This window comes from Pseudorca crassidens, chromosome 21 (genome assembly GCF_039906515.1).
Source record: "Pseudorca crassidens isolate mPseCra1 chromosome 21, mPseCra1.hap1, whole genome shotgun sequence".
In the NCBI taxonomy this organism is placed as follows: Eukaryota; Metazoa; Chordata; class Mammalia; order Artiodactyla; family Delphinidae; genus Pseudorca; species Pseudorca crassidens.
The window spans coordinates 12,342,335-12,359,884 of NC_090316.1; the positions used below are offsets into that span (position 1 = coordinate 12,342,335).

Below are 17,550 nucleotides of genomic sequence, written 5' to 3' on the forward strand. Positions count from 1 at the left end.
AGGAAATCCCCAAAGAGGAAATGAGATGTTGCAGGCTTTGGGCTTTGGGGACAGACTCACCAGAGAGATACATTTCAACAGCCTAAAAATTGCTCTTCTTGGCTTCTGAGGACATGCAGCCGAGCCACGGTGAGCCCCCCTTCCTCCTTCTGTCTGCAGCTGGCTCGGGTGCCCGGCGTGTCACCACCCAGCACCCCAGAACCAGTGTTTCCTAAACACAGCCACATTCCTCCCCTCGACACAGGACCTCTCTGCTCATGTTGCACTAGTCTGTAACAAGCTAGAGGGTCATTCACGAAGGGCATGGAGAACAAGGAGAAAACAACCCCTAATCTTGTGTGGACTGGGAAGAATCCGTTTTGGCAGGCACCGGACGGGGACTGCTGTAGAACTCGGGGTTGAAACAGTCTGATCTCAGCGCTGGCAGCCTCTGCGATGACCTTGGAAAAGACCTTGTATCAACCTGATCAGAACCTCCAGACAAAACACGTGAGTTCAGCCAAACATTTGAATGTTTCCGACGTTCGCCTGTTCTCCATCACGGAGAGACAGTCTTCATGGCGCTGGACTTCAATTTGACCCTCAAGAAAGCTGTTGAGAAGGGGTCCCTCTCTACTCCCATTCTCTCCTTTTCCAACACCCCCATAAACAAATTATGGGGACATGGTTGGGCAATACAGGTATATCAAGCTCTCGTCCAATCTACATATTACCTGGAATACAGTGGAGGTGGATTTGGGTTAATTTGGAGAGGACTGGAAAGTGACACCAAGACAGGGACCTTGAAGTGTCACCAGGATTTACAGATCTTTCACAATGCTGTTCTTCGCATATGTACTTGCTGCCTCGCAATGAAACAGAGAACTTGGTCTCGGGCAGTGCCCAGCTTCCCTCACATCTTGTGTTTACATGTGTCACATATTTCTGCAGGGCACTGCCCACTGGGGTAACAGATTAATCTGAGGTAGTCATTAATTGTTTGATGTCTGTTATATGGGAGGATAGGATGGTGCCAGGGTAAATGATTTGAGAATAGCCAGGGGTGAGCGACAGCATTGCTGTTTTCTCATCTCCCATGGACTTCAGACCTTCCAAGTGAGCTTGGCAATTACCTAAAAAGAAAGGAGTGACGTGGTTTTACCCAGTGGGGGCTTTCATTGTCCATTTGGGTCCCTTCGTTTACTGCATCTCAAAGAAACCATGACAACCGTATTTGTCTCCATTTCCTCTCCCCTCGATGCTTCTGGCTCCATCTGTTCAATACTCACCAATGGAGTCAACATTTGGTCTCTTTTCTTATTATAAACAAAAGTGCACTTATGTGAGTTCATTTTTTGAAGAAACATAAAATAAAATAAAAACGGAAAGGTTGTGTTTGGCTTGATAAATTGTTCAATACCTTCTCTACACCTCCTCTTTCTTAATTTTCACTGACTCGTGACATGTTCATTTATTTGATTTGTCAGAAGGTGCCTGTGCAATGTGCAGAGATGTGTCATCCCAGGAAAACAAAACCAAAACCAAAACTCCTGCTTTGTAGGTAGATATCTGTGTGATGAAAAAAATGCCTTCTCTGTTTTCAGTCATGGTGTGCACGTCTAGATCTAACCATATTCCTTTCACTTCCAAAACCTCAGATAGTGGAAGGTGGGTTTGTCTTCTGAAGCTTTCTGCAAGCTCTTAGGGTCACGTGGCTCTTTGATGAGCCCTGCACAAGAAAGCAGTAACTAAGAGGAGGAAATAAATATATGGCTCAACTCCAGTGGGACACCAGTGGGACCTCTTTTTTTGTGGTGTAGGGTGTCCTTTTACATTTGAGTCCCACTGATGAAGTAGTCCAGGACAGAGCCATCCCAGGCTCAGGGGTCCTGGCTTGGAACTAGTGTTGCCTTTGCTATTAACTACCTTTGTGACCTTGAGCAAAGCATTTTACCTCAGTACGAATCCCCGTTCCTTCATATGTAAAATGAAGTAGAACTAGATGACATATAAGCCCCCAAAGAGCTTTTTTATTTTTTAAATATTTATTTGGCTGCACCAGGTCATAGTTGTGGCACGTGGGACCTTCGTTGCTGCGTGTACGATCTTCAGTTGCGGCATGTGGGATCTAGTTCCCTGACCAGGGATCGAACTTGGGCTCCCTGCATTAGGAGCGTGGAGTCTTAGCCACCAGGCCACCAGGGAAGTCCCCTGCAAAGAGCTGTAATATGGTACTATTCTGTTTCATGGCTAAACACTAAACACTAGCTGGTGATTTTGCGAGTTTTCCTCTCCTACCCCTGTGATACAGTTCTTGCCTCTGTCCTCTTCTTATCTCACTCCATAACTTTTCTCATCTATCTTGTCCACTTCGCATTTTCAACTGTCATTCGTATACTTAAGACAAAACGTCTTAAAAAATGAACTTTTACTGCATTATAATCACATAAACTACAGTGTACCCATCTCAAGTTCAATAAGTTTTTTTCAGATGTATACAGCTGTGTGTCCTCCGCCACAGTCAAGATGTAGAACATGTATATCACCCCAGTAAGACCCCTTGTTCTCCTTTCTAGTCAATACTCCCCCATTCCTGGCCCTAGACAATCAGGGAGCTGTTTTCTGACATCAAACATTTTTTTCTCCTCAAAGCCACGCTTCTAATCATGATCAAAGTGTATGTTCAACTACCCACTGGGAAACTTGAGTTAGATTCAACCCAGGCCCCTTGACCTTAACGAGATGGAAATTGAGATCTTTCTCCATAGATCGGTCTGTCAAATCCCTAAAACTACACATCCGACCATCCTCTCTCTCCATGTTAACCCATCCTATTTAGCAATCTACTCTTTTAACGTATTCACATCAGTTCCTTCCTTCTGCCACTGTTTTGTGTAGGACCCCTCACCAACCACAGTCTAGTCCCACCAAGTTCAGGAGCTCCATGGGTCTCTTCCAAGGTAATGCCCCACATCCTTCGACCTTGCAGCTCAAAGACCTTTGCATAGCCTTTCCCCAATTTATTTACATGGTGTCAACTTTGTAGTCTGCTCACTTTGGGACCTTTCTTTCAACAAAAACCTTCCTCTTGTAAATCAGACACTCCCTAGCTTAATATCCTTTAATAGGCACACATTCCCTCTGGGATAAAGACTCTTCTGAAACATCCCTTCCCTGACTTTCTAAGCTCACCTCTTACATCTTCCCCGTTTATTAGCATGCCCCTGTGCTCTGCTGTACCAAACTAACTGTACATTGCCTGAACACTCCATGCTTTCTTCAGACCTCTGCATCTTTGTGTACACTTTTATTTCCTCTGCTCGGAATATCAGTTTGATGAATCCCTATTTATGCTTCAAGACTCAGCTCAAATGATTTCCTCAGTGAAGCCTTCCCTAGTACCCTCAAAGACTATTATTATTTTCTCTTCTTTTCCTTCATTACACATTGTATATTTCTCCTTTGTAATCACCAAGATTATACTCCAGTGTAGAGAAGGAGGGAACAGGACAGCCCATTCCCCAAATGGTCTTGACAGTTGACAGGGTAAGCTCACATGTACATACTTACATGTGTGCACAGCCCCATACCCACAGGGAACGAGGAAGAACATTGAAGAGTTTTTGATTTGGGGGTCTACCTTCTAGCTCATTTAAGAGTTTCAATGAGGAGGTAGGCTTTGGGAGTCGCTCCTGCCACAGTTCATTAACTTCTCCTTGTCTGGTCTGTCTCAACTGGTCTGAGACTTAGCACGTTTACTTTTTGTTGCCCACTCAGGGTCTGCTTCTCTCTGCAGGTGAGTCTCCTCGCACTGCTAAGCCCTCTGCTGGATGCCGCCCCAGGTGGAGGGAAGGAGGCTTCCCTGATATTCTGGACGATGTAGCATCTGCAATCCCATAGGCATGTCCTGTAGATTGTCCTGCTAAAATACGATGTGTCTCCTGTTCCCTCCTCTCATCCTTGTCTGGTGTGCACCTGAGATCAGGAGGAGAAAAGTGAGATGGGAAAAACTGATCCTGCAATGTCTCTAAGAGGACTTACTGTATAGCCACTTTAATGATCTGTTTACATGTTTGTCTCCTGCAGACTAAGTATCTTGAAGGTCAGATGGTGGTTTTTTTGTTGTTTTTGCGGTAGGCGGGCCTCTCACTGTTGTGGCCTCTCCCTCTCCGGAGCACAGGCAGAGGGAGTGAAAGTAGTATTACTCTGATTTTTGCAGATGGGAAAACAGATTCAGCGTGTCAAATAACTTATCCAAATTTACAGCAAGTAAATAGCTGAGTCCAGATATAGAGCTAAGTTCATGACCATTCTGCAATATACTTTTTTTTTTTTTTTTTGCGGTACGCGGGCCTCTCACCGCTGTGGCCTCTCCAGTTGCGGAGCACAGGCTCCGGATGCGCAGGCCCAGCGGCCATGACTCACGGGCCCAGCGGCTCCGCGGCACATGGGATCCTCCTGGACCAGGGCACGAACCCGTGTCCCCTGCATCGGCAGGCGGACTCTCAACCACTGCGCCACCAGGGAAGCCCTGCAATATACTTTTTAAAGAAACAGAATTGTTCCAAAGCATGTACTTAGAGATCCCTTAGCTGACAAAATAAAATGGACAAGCAGCACTTTTTTGGTCATGGAATTGGTATATTCTTCATGTCATCTGAATGTTATGTCTGTTCCATGTTGGTCATTTGTGCAGTGTATAATCCAAGGCTCCGCTTTTAATTGGTGATTAAGAGAGACGGGTTTGTTGGTTTGACACTGTGAACCAAACTCTCAGATGACAGAACATGATGAGCCTCTATTGATCTAGAAGTTTATCCAGAACAATAAGGTGAGTACTCCAGAGAGGAAATTTAGCTCACTATTAGGCATTTTGAGTGCCTCTCACAGAGTTTTCTCTTTTTCTTTCCCTCGCACTGAGTGGTAGGCTATTATTTAAAAATGTATTAAATACCAAGTTCTGTAATTGCCTGGTTACTATCATCTTTCCTCTTTTCACTCCCCACTGTTCCCCCTGCCATCAGGATGACACTTCCTTCAGGCACTCAAATATTTCATCCCTCAAAAATGGAGTATAAAAACACATTAAAATATACCACACATGGTGATTGTCAGAAGAAAAGCACCCAGAACCTTGATCTCAGACTTATCTTTCAAGTGATATAAATCCAATTTATCTCACTCCCAAGTTTCTTTGAATTTTAGTGTCTCAATCACCCTATGGTAACATTGCTCTCCAGAGTAATTTAATAAAAAGATGAAATTACCCCACATACATTTTTAACTGCACCTCTTTCGATCAAATAGGTTGATGTCAGAAGAGTATTCTTTCCTGAATCAATGGCAAATATGTTTTTAATACAAACTATGTTAGTCCAGAAGAAATCTGTTGGTGCAACAGAATACTCAAGAAAAATATACTCTTTTGGCTAAATTATGAGTCCCTATTGCATTAGACAATTTCACATTTCACATTAAATCTTTATTTCGATGCTTCTTATTTTTCAGCTCTGTTTATTCCTGGGGCCCATATAGGGTGTCAAAGATATAAAAATATCATAAAACCAGGCCATAAATGAAATTAATTTTAGGTGCAAAGTAACTTACCTATGTATGGAAGTAAATTCTACTGATCACTTTTACTGAGTAAGGGATTTGCATATTGTCTCCGGGATAATTTGGTAACTGCTATCTTGGGTTGTTTTCTGTCCTTTTGATGTGTGTCTGTAGTCTCTAAAACATCTTAGATTTTAGCTGGAACATCCACTCTGGGGGCTCTGAAGCGGAGCTCATCTGCTTTTCTGCAACATAACCTTCATCTGTGTTTTTGTTTTGCCTCTGCCAGTGAAGGAAAAAGGTCAGGGCATTAACCTCTCCCTCCATTAGAAGGATGCATTTCTGCTTTCATCTGATTAGCTGCTGTAATTTGAAGCTTTCGGTGCCTGCAGATAAGGTGGGAGGCTGGCAGCAGGAAGGGCCATGGGAGGCTTTCAGAAAGCACACTGAGAGCTGTTATCCTGAGTTTCACTCAAAAGATCAAATGTCAGGCCTGCTCATCCCAGCCTGATCCTCAAATTCTTGCATATTCATTAACCGTCACTACGTAGTTACTTGGGGAGGTTGTAGCGAGGCTTCAGACAGTTTCTGTAGGTCTCAGGGCACATGGAACCAAAGCAGCCAGTAATGAGTTCAGATCTCTTAGCACAGCTTGTTCTCAGGGGCAAAGGGTTTATGTAGCCGTCTTCTTTCCCTCTTTTAAAACATAAAAGTCAAAATCTGAACATCTTAACTTGATTGCATTTATTCATGGAGTTTAGTTTAGTGATCTCTTTGGTATTAGCAGGCAAAGGAACTAACAGGGAAGATGGGACCTGCTATTTCTGGAAGCCTGAAAAGACCTCTGTAAATTCCCAGCATGATGCGGTGATGGTTTTCACAGGCAAAGGGCTTGAAGGTACCAGCATCACATTTTTACATCTCTCTACTCTACCACTTCCCCAAATATGAGAGAAGAACACTTGTACTTCTTAAAATAAGGCCAGATAGTCTCTGAACACTTTTGCCTGACTAGCAAGATGATGAATATGAAAGAGATTCTGTTTCAAATTTTTGGAGTTGGGTATTTTCTTTTCTAGAATGCTCTCCCCTTTTTCCTAGGACAATTCCAGCATAAGAAGCTGTTTGTGAGAAATAACCACAGAAGTAAAATCCCTTCCACACAAAGAGAAAACCCATGGACTTGAAATATCTACTCAGTTAGTTCTGGAAGCAAGGCTGGACTTGGTAAAATGGAGGAGGTCAGATAATAAACTTGGGGTCTGGCGCTCTCTTATTTTACTTCTTTGGTTTCCACATCAGTAAAATAAAAGAGTTATCTACTTGGTTATTGCTAATACCTATTCTGGTTTTAGTATTCTATGATTGGTGAGGCAACATATTTCAATTTACAACTGGCAAACATTAAGCTTGTATATTGCCATTCTTACTGGTTATATTCATGGCAGACAACACTAATTAATTGTGAAAACTTTTCCTGCCAACCTTGGAATTCTAAGGCCTTAGAATCCTTTTCATCACAGAATTGCAAGCATCTATTATCCATCAGATGAAGACAAAACTTACATGCCATTCCAGATATAATGAACAGAGAGGTGGTGACAAGGCAGGGGACTAGACGGAGATTTTGTCCTGTGTCTGCTTTTATACATCTGTGTAACTCTCAAGAAGGCAATTAAATATTTTAAAATTAAATTTGATATAGGTTTTTGTGTGAAAATAAGTTTTTATTTCCCTGGGATAAATGCCCCGAAGTGCAATTTTTGGGTCATATGGTAATTGCATATTTAGTTTTTAAAGAAATTGGCAAACTTTTTCAGAGGGGCTGTAACATTCCCATCAAATATATATGAGTGATCCAGTTTTTTTGCATCTTCACCAGCATTTAGTATTCCCACTATTTTTAATTTTTACCATCTTGATAGGGGTGTAGTGATATCTCATGGTGGTCTTAATTTGCATTCCCCCAATAGCTAATAATGTTGAACATCTTTTCATGGGCTTTCTTTGCCACCTCTATTTCTTTTTCTATGAAATATCTCTTCGTGTCTTTAGCCCATATTCTAATTGAATTGCTTCCTTTTTTATTGCGGAGTTTTGAGAGTTTTAAAATATATTCTAGATACTAGTCCTTTGTTGGGTAAGTAGTTTGCAAACATTTTCTCCCACTCTGTAGCTTGTCTTTTCACCCTTTTAACAGGATCTTTTGCAAAGCAAAAGTTTTTGATTTTGAATTTATCATTTTATGACTTTAATTTTAATTATAATTAATTCCTTTTAGGATCTGTGTTTTGGTGTTAAGTCTGAGAACTCTTTGCCTAGACCCTAGATCTCAAAGATTTTCTCTTGTTTTTCCCTAACAATTTTTTAGTTTTACATTTGATATTTAAGTTTGTGATCTATTTTAAGTTAATTTTTATATAAGGTATAAGACTTAGCTCGAGGTTCTTTTTTTTTTTTTTTTGCCTGTGGATATCCTGTTGCTCCAGTGCCATTTGTTACAAAGGCTATCTTTCCTCCTTTGCACCTTTGTCAAAAACCACTTGGGCATATTTGTGTGAGTTTACTTCTGGATTCTCTATTCTGTTTTATTGATCTATGTGTTTATTCCTCCACTAGTACTATACAGTCTTTAGTACTGTAGCTATATAGTAAGTTCTGAAATGAGTAGAATGATTCTTCCCATTTTATTCCTCTTTTTCAAAATTGTTTTAGTTCTAGTTCCTTTGCATTTACATATAAATTTTAGAATAATCTTGTCTATATTTAAAAAAAAACTTGCTGACATTTTGCTAGGGATTGCATTAAAACTATATCAATTTGGAGAAAATGGACATTTTTATTGTGTTCAGTCTTCTAATCCATCAATATGGCATTTCTCTCCATTTATTAAGATGTTTGATTTCTTTCTTCAGTTTTTTTTTTTTTAAAGCGTTTTATTTTATTTTATTTTTTTTTGCGGTACTTGGGCCTCTCACTGTTTTGGCCTCTCCCGTTGCGGAGCACAGGCTCCGGACGCGCAGGCTCAGCAGCCATGGCTCACAGGCCTAGCTGCTCCGCGGCATGTGGGATCTTCCTGGACCGGGGCACAAACCCGTGTCCCCTGCATCAGCAGGCAGACTCTCAACCACCGCGCCACCAGGGAAGCCCTCTTTCTTCAGTTTTGTGTAGTTATAGCATATGAGTCTGGAACATGTTTTGTTATATTTACCCCTATGTATTGTTTATAAGTGGTATCGTATTTTTAATTTTTGGTGTCCATATGTTCACTGCTACTATAGAGAAATACAATTGATTTTTGTATATTTATCTTGCTGAACTCACTTATTAGTTCCCAGAATTTATTTTGGGTTCCTTGGGATTTTCTGTGTAGACAATCATTATGTCATCTGTAAACAGAGACAATTTTATCTCTTCCTTTCTGATCTCTATGTCTTTTTTTTCCTTTTCATGCCTGATTTCATTGATTAGAACTTCCAGCACTATGTTGAATAAGAGCTATGAGAGTGAATATTCTTGTTTGTTCCTGATCTCAGGGAGAAAACATTCAGTATTTAACCATTAAGTATAATATTAGCTGTAGGTTTTTTGTAGGTGCATTTTATCAAGTTGAGGAAGTTCACCTTATTTCCTATTTTTCTGAATTTAAAAAAAATTTTAAAGTCACGAATGGGTATTGAAATTTATCAAATGCTTTTTCTGCATTGATTGATATGATCATGTCATATTTTTTAGCCTGCTAGTATGGTGGATTACATTGATTTTTTAAAAATATCGAACTATTCTTGCATCCCTGGATTATACTCCACTTGGTCATAACATTTAATTTAAAAAATATATTTATGAATTCTCTATACTAATATTTCATTAAGGGATTTTGTGTTTACATTCATGAGGGATATTGGCTGTAGTTGTAATTTTTTCTTTTGTACTTTGTCTGGTTTGGTATCAGAGTAATACCTGTTTCATAAAATGAATCAGGGAGTATTTCCTCCTCTTCTATTTGCTGGAAGAGATTATGCCTGGGGGTCTGCCCTCTCCCCCTTCTTTCCCTTTTGGCAACCTTGTCGTTGCCTCAGCCCCCTGCCTTGTCCCTTCCATGTCCCTGCTAAAGTCCACTGTTGAGTAGAGCAACTTGTCTTAGTTCTTGCCCCACATCAGGAGTAGTTCTGTATTCCACTGTGATTTCCATGACTTCATTTGCCATTTTGTTTTGACCTGGTCAAGAGCTGGCATAGACCTTTCTTAGGTCTCAAGTCCTAGAGTAGCCTCCAAGCTCCCTGAATCCTTTTCTATGTTATCCTCAAACCTCCCCATCCCAAAGACCCAGTGGTGTTGCTAGAGCTGGCTCTTACTGGCTCATGAGAACCAGCTGTCAAATTTTTAGGAATGTTGTGAGCTGGTTGTTAAAAACAGTCACTATTAAAAATTAAATTATACAATATTACAATTAGATAAACTGTTTAAAAACAAAGGTTAAAAACACTCAAAACTTCATTGCTTCTTGATTATTTTGCTACAGGTTTCTATTACCTGTACCCTTGAGGTTATGTACTTCTATTTTACCTGCGTGGTAGAAATACTATAGAGTTGTGTGCTGCTGCACATCTTCCCAACTTCACAGGCAGTGATGCCTCCTCAGGAGCTTGAAACTGGTCTTGGTGGGAGTATTTACAACATGGAAGCTGGAAAATGCCACAGATCAGGTCGAGAGTTATTGTTTTGTTGATCAACTAGACTTAAGAAAATGATGGAGAAGTGCTATTAATGCAGATTAAACTTTTGTGTCATGTCGTTACCTGTTACATTATAAATAGTCCCCAAATTGAAGAAGTAGTCTTCCAGTATTCAAAACTGTCGTCCAGTTTCACAAAGAAGTCGTTCTCATGTCCTTGAGTAATGAGTGGTGTCCTAACGTATGTTTGTGCTGTTTCATTGTTTTATTCATTAACGTAAACAAAAATACCAACCAACGTTCATGTCAGAACTACATTCATGCCATCAGTGACATGAATGGAGTTTTGCTAAATTGCATGCTCAACAAGCATTTTTTCAGAGACTATTTTTGTCAAAACATTGTCGAATTGCAATTATGGATTAGCAACCGATAAGAGTTTGGCAAAATAAGAGAAAGTATTCTGTGAGAATAAATTTCTGTTCAGAATTGACACCAAAACCTGTTATTGTTATTGATAAATCATGTGCTGCATAGCCTTTATATGAGTAAAATTTATAATATATGTGTTTACTCACGTATTTTTTTTCCTGGAGAGCCAGTTGTTGAACTTTTATCAGCATACTACGGTGCAGACCTTAATCCTTATCAAGGTACTTCTGACACTTTATTTTAAAGGGTCCTTTCACAACCAGAAGTTGCACTTCCGTTAAAGCTGTGTGTGAAAAAGTTTTGCTCACTTGACTCAATTATTCTCAAAGCCTTAACATGTAATCCACCAATCCACCAGCAGGTGTCACTGTGGTGTAGGGTCACAGTCAGAAGGACTCCAGTTTTGAGCTTCCTAGAGAAGTATTGTTGGAGTTGAGCTGCTTCCAATTAAGTTACACACTGAACATCTCCTCAAGTCTCTTTATAGAAAGACATGTCACACCCAGGTTCTCCGAAAGCAGGCAGCACAGTAACTGAGGCATAATCTGCTGGTTCTGTTTGCTTACTTGTTTTGCATTTTTAATACTGCTATTACATATATGTTCAGAAAGCCCCAGATACCTTGTGTTTAGCTCTAGAGCTGTATATGGCTTGCTGTTCAAAGTGTGGTTCACGGACCAGCATCCCAAGCATTACCTGGGAGCATGTTAGAAATGCCGCGTCTCAGGCCCTGCCCCAGACCTACTGAACAAGAATCTGCATTTTATTAATGTCACCAGGGCTCCTAATGCACATTCAAGTGAGTGTGAAAAGCACTAGTGTAAGTGACCCTTACGTTGACAGTTACTGTGAAGCTAAGATAAGAACAAGGTGGAAACATAACTTTCAGCTTCATTGGTCAAGAAAATAAAGTTAGTGGGCAAGAGAGCAATATTTCCCAAGAGAGACGTCTGATACTTTCCTTCATGCGTGTTAGATTGCCTATCCTTTTTCTTTCTTTTTAAAAAATTTTTGGACAGAAGGACCTTCCTGGATTTTTTTCTGCACAACCTGGCCTCGGCTAACTTCCCCAGTGTTATCTCTCGCCACCTCCCTTCCACACTCTGTATTTCAGCCACACTAAATTACCTGCCAGTGCGACCTTCTTAAAACTCCCATCTGATAAATTTCTCCACGCTTAAGGTGGCTTCCTGTAGCTCTTAGGATAGAGACCAAAATCTCTGCCATGTTTTACAAGGGCTCCTAAGATCCAGCCCTGTCACGCTCTGTGGTCTCCCTCCTCAGCGCCTCTCTCCTCCTTAGACTCACTGTTTAGCCTCAAGTGCTCTCTCTACCTCTCTCTCTATCCTGAGACTTGGTCCATTCTGTTTCCTCTCCCTGGAATGCTCTACCTGCTACCCCAACTCATCTATTGCTTGACTGACACCTTCCTTAAAGAACTTGGGGGGCCTTTTGCAAATCCCTTAGGTGCATGAGTGTCCTTCATCCGATGACCCTCTAATACTTGCATTTTCATTTCATAGTGTTTCTTAGATTTCGACTGTTTCTTAGACGTATCTTTTCCCTGGTAGACCACTTGTGTATAAAGGATGGGAGTATGTCTGTCTTGTGCATCCAAAGAGTCTACCATGGCCATCAACACCTTACCTGTCTGGTCCTTGATCTTTCTACTTTCACCACCTCCTGCCACTCTTGCCTTCCCGCTTCCCTTGTTCTCCCTGCTCTTCCCCAAACATACCAAGTACCTCTTGCCACAGGTCTTGGTCCTCGCCGATCTTCTGTGTGGCCCCTTCCTCATTTTCTTTAGCCTTTTATGTCTTTCCACCCAACCCTAGCAGAGTATCTAGAGGCAGCCTTCATGGGAGGTGTGGTGATATGCCTTGGTTTAGGTCTTGTAGCACATTTGCCTTTTGTTGGATTGCTTGTTGTCCACGGATAAACAGGAAGTAGCTGGTCTGTATTGTATACATTTTATAACGGTGTGGCTCTGAGCAAAATTCCCTTTCCCCACGAACATCAGGTTGCTGAGGTCTGCTTCTCCGCAGGCTCAGATGAAGATGATGTAGAAGAGAATGGAGAAGAGGTTGCCATTGCCTCTGGGGAGTAAAGAGCTGGGGCAAAGGAGACTTGGAAGATGAGGGGACTGAATAATAGTGAGGATTGTTTATTGTTATTTGGTTTATCTATTAAAGTCTGAGAAATGTCTAAGACCTTTTCCTTCCTCATTACTCACAAGTTTACAAAAATAATATTATTGATGCAGGGAAGAGACTAAAATGAAGCCCAACAATCCAAGTTGGGCTTTTTCTTGGCGTGAAAAGAAAAGCTGTTGTTTTGAGAACAAACGTGTGTCTCCATTCTTTCCTTCATTCAGCTCCCTGCTTAGAGAGCACCCACCCTATGCAACGTCTTGCGTTTTCTTACACTGACTGCAACACTTACACACACCAAACCTCCAGCCCCTGATGAATTTATCCTTCAAAGCTTTGCAAGTTAAGCTTGCAAGTTAAACTGTTCCTATGGGAAACCTTTCTCTGATTTATTCCCTATGAAGAATTCCTCACTTTTTCCCTACCTTGATGTGTACAGTTTTATTCACATGATTTAGTTTAACACGTAGTTAATTCAACAAATATTTGTTAAGTGTCTACCCTGTTCCAGGAAATGTGCCAGGTGCTGGAATGATGAATGTGGAAAAGCATAGTGCCTCCCTCCAAGCGTTCGCAGCCAGTTTGAGAAGCCCACTCTCGATGGACGAGACAGAACGAAAATCTCAAACTCAGAAACGTGAAGTAGCATGGTGTGTCCAGAAAGCAGCCCCTGGCTTGGTATGACCGGAATGTAGGTTATAAGGAAGGGATGATGGGGGAGCATAGTGAGAGATGAAGGATGACGCAGGCAGTAACAATAATAATATTAATATTAACTACTACTACATTTATTTGCCAGGCACTGAGCAAAGTAGTTCACAATAGCACAGAGATGTTGAGTAACCTGTGTAATACCACACAGCTTGTTGGTGGTGGAGCCAGAGTTTGTCCCAGGTATGGTGCAGTATGAGAATTTGAATTTTATTATAGGTAAATCATCAGGCCAACAAGCATTGAATGGCCCCCATCTATGCATGAAACACTTTTCTAGCTAATATGCATGTCTGTCTTCCCTATGAGTTTGATTTCTCTGAGGGATGGAAATCTTTTTCTATTTATCTTTGTCAACCTCATAACTAAGGGAGTGCTTGGAGTGAAGCAACCATTATAAGGAATTATCGTTCCTTCTCCCTTCTTCCATCCTTGCCTTGCTTAGAGCAATGCCCTTCTACCTAAGGATTAGAGCTTCCTCTAATCAATAACCCCAGCATCTTCTCATCTCTTCCCTTTAGAGCTAGTGAGAAGATTTAGAAGGTAAAAGGGATTGTCATTCTTTTATTTTCCCTTAGGTCATGCTTTTTCTTAAGTGAATCTTTGGACAGAGAGCAGCTAAGATGTTCTTTGAAGAGGAAAGACCCATTTTTAAGAAATACCAAAGTCTAGTGTTATGCTGATGACAGATGAGAAGCGTATGAAACCTTACAAGAACACCCCATGACGAACACTCACAATTCTTGGCTGCCCGCATTTACTTCAGAGTGAAATGAAAATGACGGGACCTGGTCACCTCATGTGATGAATGGGGCAATCAGCCTAGTGTTACCTTTGCAGTACCAAGAAGTTGTGTCATGGAAGTAATGGTCACGGGTCCAGCAGCAGAATGAGAAAAAGGAGAAGTATTAAGGAAAAGGGAACTCCCAACCTTCCAGACCCTACGTAGAGATACCAGCCTCTCTTTTAATAGACCTTGTGAGAATTAGTTTGTTTTTTTTTTTTTTTGCCATCGTTATGAAGCTTTTATTAAGGGCCTCCTGGGAAATAGTGCTCATGGGAAGTTGTTTGATTATTTATTTTTTTTAATAAATAAAAAATGTAGAGTTAACAGTGTTGTGTTAGTTTCAGGTGTACAGCCAAGTGATTCAGTTAGGCATATAAATGTATCCATTCTTTTTCAAATTCTTTTCCCATTTAGGTTATTACAGAGTGTTGAGCAGAGTTCCCTGTGCTGTACAGTAGGTCCTTGTTGGTTGTATATTTTAAATATAGCAGTGTGTACATGTCAATCCCATATTCCCAATCTATCCCTCCCCCCACCCCTCCCCGCTGGTACCCATAAGTTCGTTCTCTAAGTTGTGAGTCTGTGAGAATTAGGTTTTGTCTAAGAAGATTCTACTGTTGCTTTGCTTTCTGAAAACATACTTGAACATAATCAGTTACTATTCTTAGACCCTCTAGATGTTGTATATTTCAGCTTTTCCCATAGATAAATATGACGTATCGATAGCAATATGCCTTCCCCATCTTTTCCATTCTGAAATACTTGCGTATTTCTAAAACTGCGCCATGTGATTCTTAGAGGTGGGAAAGGAAAGAAATTGATTGGGAATGATAGGACACTTGACACAGAAATTTGACATACGGTACATTGCTGGAAAAGCACAGAATGTAGGCAGGCTATACAGTTCCTGGGTGTTGTGTACACAGCCTAACAGTCTCTGGAAGAGTACAATACATTTTAATATTATGTCCAATAGATTCACTAGGCCTTACATAAATACCTAAATGTTAAGGGAAACATCACAGTTATCTTAGGTACTGCGTTCATGAGTGAGTTTAAGAATATAAATTGAGGGCTTCCCTGGTGGCGCAGTGGTTGAGAGTCCGCCTGCCGATGCAGGGGACGCGGGTTCGTGCCCTGGTCCGGGAAGATCCCACATGCCGCGGAGCGGCTGGGCCTGTGAGCCATGGCCGCTGGGCCTGTGCGTCCGGAGCCTGTGCTGTGCAACAGGAGAGACCACAGCAGTGAGAGGCCCGCGTACCGCAAAAGAAAAAAAAAAAAAAAGAATATAAATTGAAAAGTGTATAGGGGTTTGTGCTGATGTATAGACATCTGCCCAGCACTCTTCTCAGCGGAATACCCTCTGCCTTGCCCCCCATGTCTCGTGGGTGCCCCTCTGCTATCCACTGGGTGCTCTTTTCCTTCACAGAGTTGGGCGTGGGCACACGGCACACAGTGCCCAGCTGGGGCTCCACATTGCCCTGGCTGAGCTGATTAGTTCCTGGTGAGGCAAGGGACGCAGCAGTGAACAAAGTGTTTGGCTTCTGTTTCTCTGCCAAGGATGGCTTTGGACTTGGGTAGATTTAGATGAGGTCTTTCCCAGTGCATGAAGATGAACAAGACAGACAGGTGCCTCTGCTGGGGGCTGCTGACTCATGCACTGCTGCCTCCGAAGGGTCTGTGCCCAGAGACCGCCCTCCCTCGCAGACTGTCCCGAGTGCCCCTGTGGATCCACCCACACGTGGAGGACTCTGGCCACGGCTGCAGGCTTCGCTTTTCACCTTTCTTCCTCTCCACCCCTATTCTGAGATTTCTCAATAGGTCAGCTGCTTTCTTGTGTTTGTAGACAAAGCAGGGGAAAAACCTCCCTGGATAATATCTCAGGTTCCAACCACTCCACGCTTTCCTGGATGGAGTTAAGTGTGGACACAACTGGGGCTTAGAGGGAATTCTTATAGCCACTCCAAATCCCGGGGAGTTCATCAGATGGCACTGGAGGACTTGCGCCTTCTTGGGAAGCCTGCCCGAGAGCAAAACCACTACTCTTCCCAGAAAAGAAGAAAAGAGTCCATGAGAAGAATTATTTTATACTTCTGGCTGCCACCTTCAGCGGGCAGTTAAGATTGCCCTCTTGAGTGGCCTCTGCTGATTAATAGAAGGAGTGAAGAAAGAAAAATGGAGTTAATGTTGCAATGAAGACATGACAGAGCCTCTGGTTTCCAGGACTGGCCTGAAATGAATTAAAGCCAGCTTCTACCAGCAAATCTGTCATGCTGCCCTGCAAACAAGGCTCCTAGGCTGGGCCAGCAGGAATTAGTCACGGCGCACACTGGCAAACCTTACAGACCAGGGAATGAAAAATGTGCCTCATCTGCAAAAATTACCTTTTGGAATTTGTACAGTGTTTTCCATTACCCACTTTCTTTTCTCCAAAGGCCAGTCATCAAATCTGCTTGGCTGGCTTCTGCTTCTGCTATACCATTAAGTGTACAAATTTGTATGTGAAATGCAGTCCCAACTAGCTGTGTGCCTTTGGATAAACGACCTTATCTTTTGGGACCTGAGTTTCGCCTTCTGAAAAATAAGGAGGTTGGCATCTCATGATCCTGGTACTTTAACTTTTTTGGAGATTAGAAAATAATGTATCAGACATTTATTGACCACCTGTGAAGTGCTCATTTGGTGAAACAAAATGTTGACGATAAAGTCTTTTCAAGAGTTTCCAGCGTCTGCGGGGAGACGTGCATTTAGAAAATGTGTTATAAAAAACAGTGATAAGGCCAACAGGACTGTATGTACTTAGAAGACATTTAACAGTGTGTCAAAATGGGTTTTTTAAATAAAGCTTTTTTTTAAATTTTAATTTTATTTATTTGTTTTTTGGCTGCATTGGGTCTTCGTTGCTGGGCGCGGGCTTTTTATTGTTGCGGCGAGCGGGGACTATCCTTCGTTGCAGTGCTCGGGCTTCTCACTGAGGTGGCTTCTCTTGTTGCGGAGCATGGGCTCTAGGCACGTGGGCTCAGTAGTTGTGGCTCGCGGGCTCAGTAGTTGTGGCTCGCGGGCTCAGTAGTTGTGGCTTGCAGGCTCAGTAGTTGTGGCTCACGGGCTCAGTAGCTGTGGCTTGCGGGCTCTAGAGCACAGGCTCAGTAGTTGTGAGGCATGGGCTTAGCTGCTCCGCAGCATGTGGGATCTTCCCGGACCAGGGCTTGAACCCGTGTCCCCTGCATTGGCAGGTGGATTCTGAACCACTGCGCCACCAG

General features: G+C 42.0%; 1 protein-coding gene across 7 annotated transcripts in view; it reads left to right on the forward strand.

Annotated features, from left to right (window-relative positions):
* The window catches only part of FUT10 (fucosyltransferase 10), a 238,557-nt gene that overhangs the window by 95,465 nt on the left and 125,542 nt on the right, over nucleotides 1-17,550 (forward strand). The window contains exon 5 of one of the 7 annotated variants that reach the window (XM_067721549.1): nucleotides 3-10,711. The exons of the other annotated variants lie outside the window; for them this stretch is intronic. Coding sequence (XP_067577650.1) covers nucleotides 3-24 — 22 coding nt within the window. The 3' untranslated portion in view covers nucleotides 25-10,711. Of the gene's footprint in view, nucleotides 1-2; nucleotides 10,712-17,550 lie in introns of those variants that run through there. 7 annotated transcript variants of the gene reach the window in all.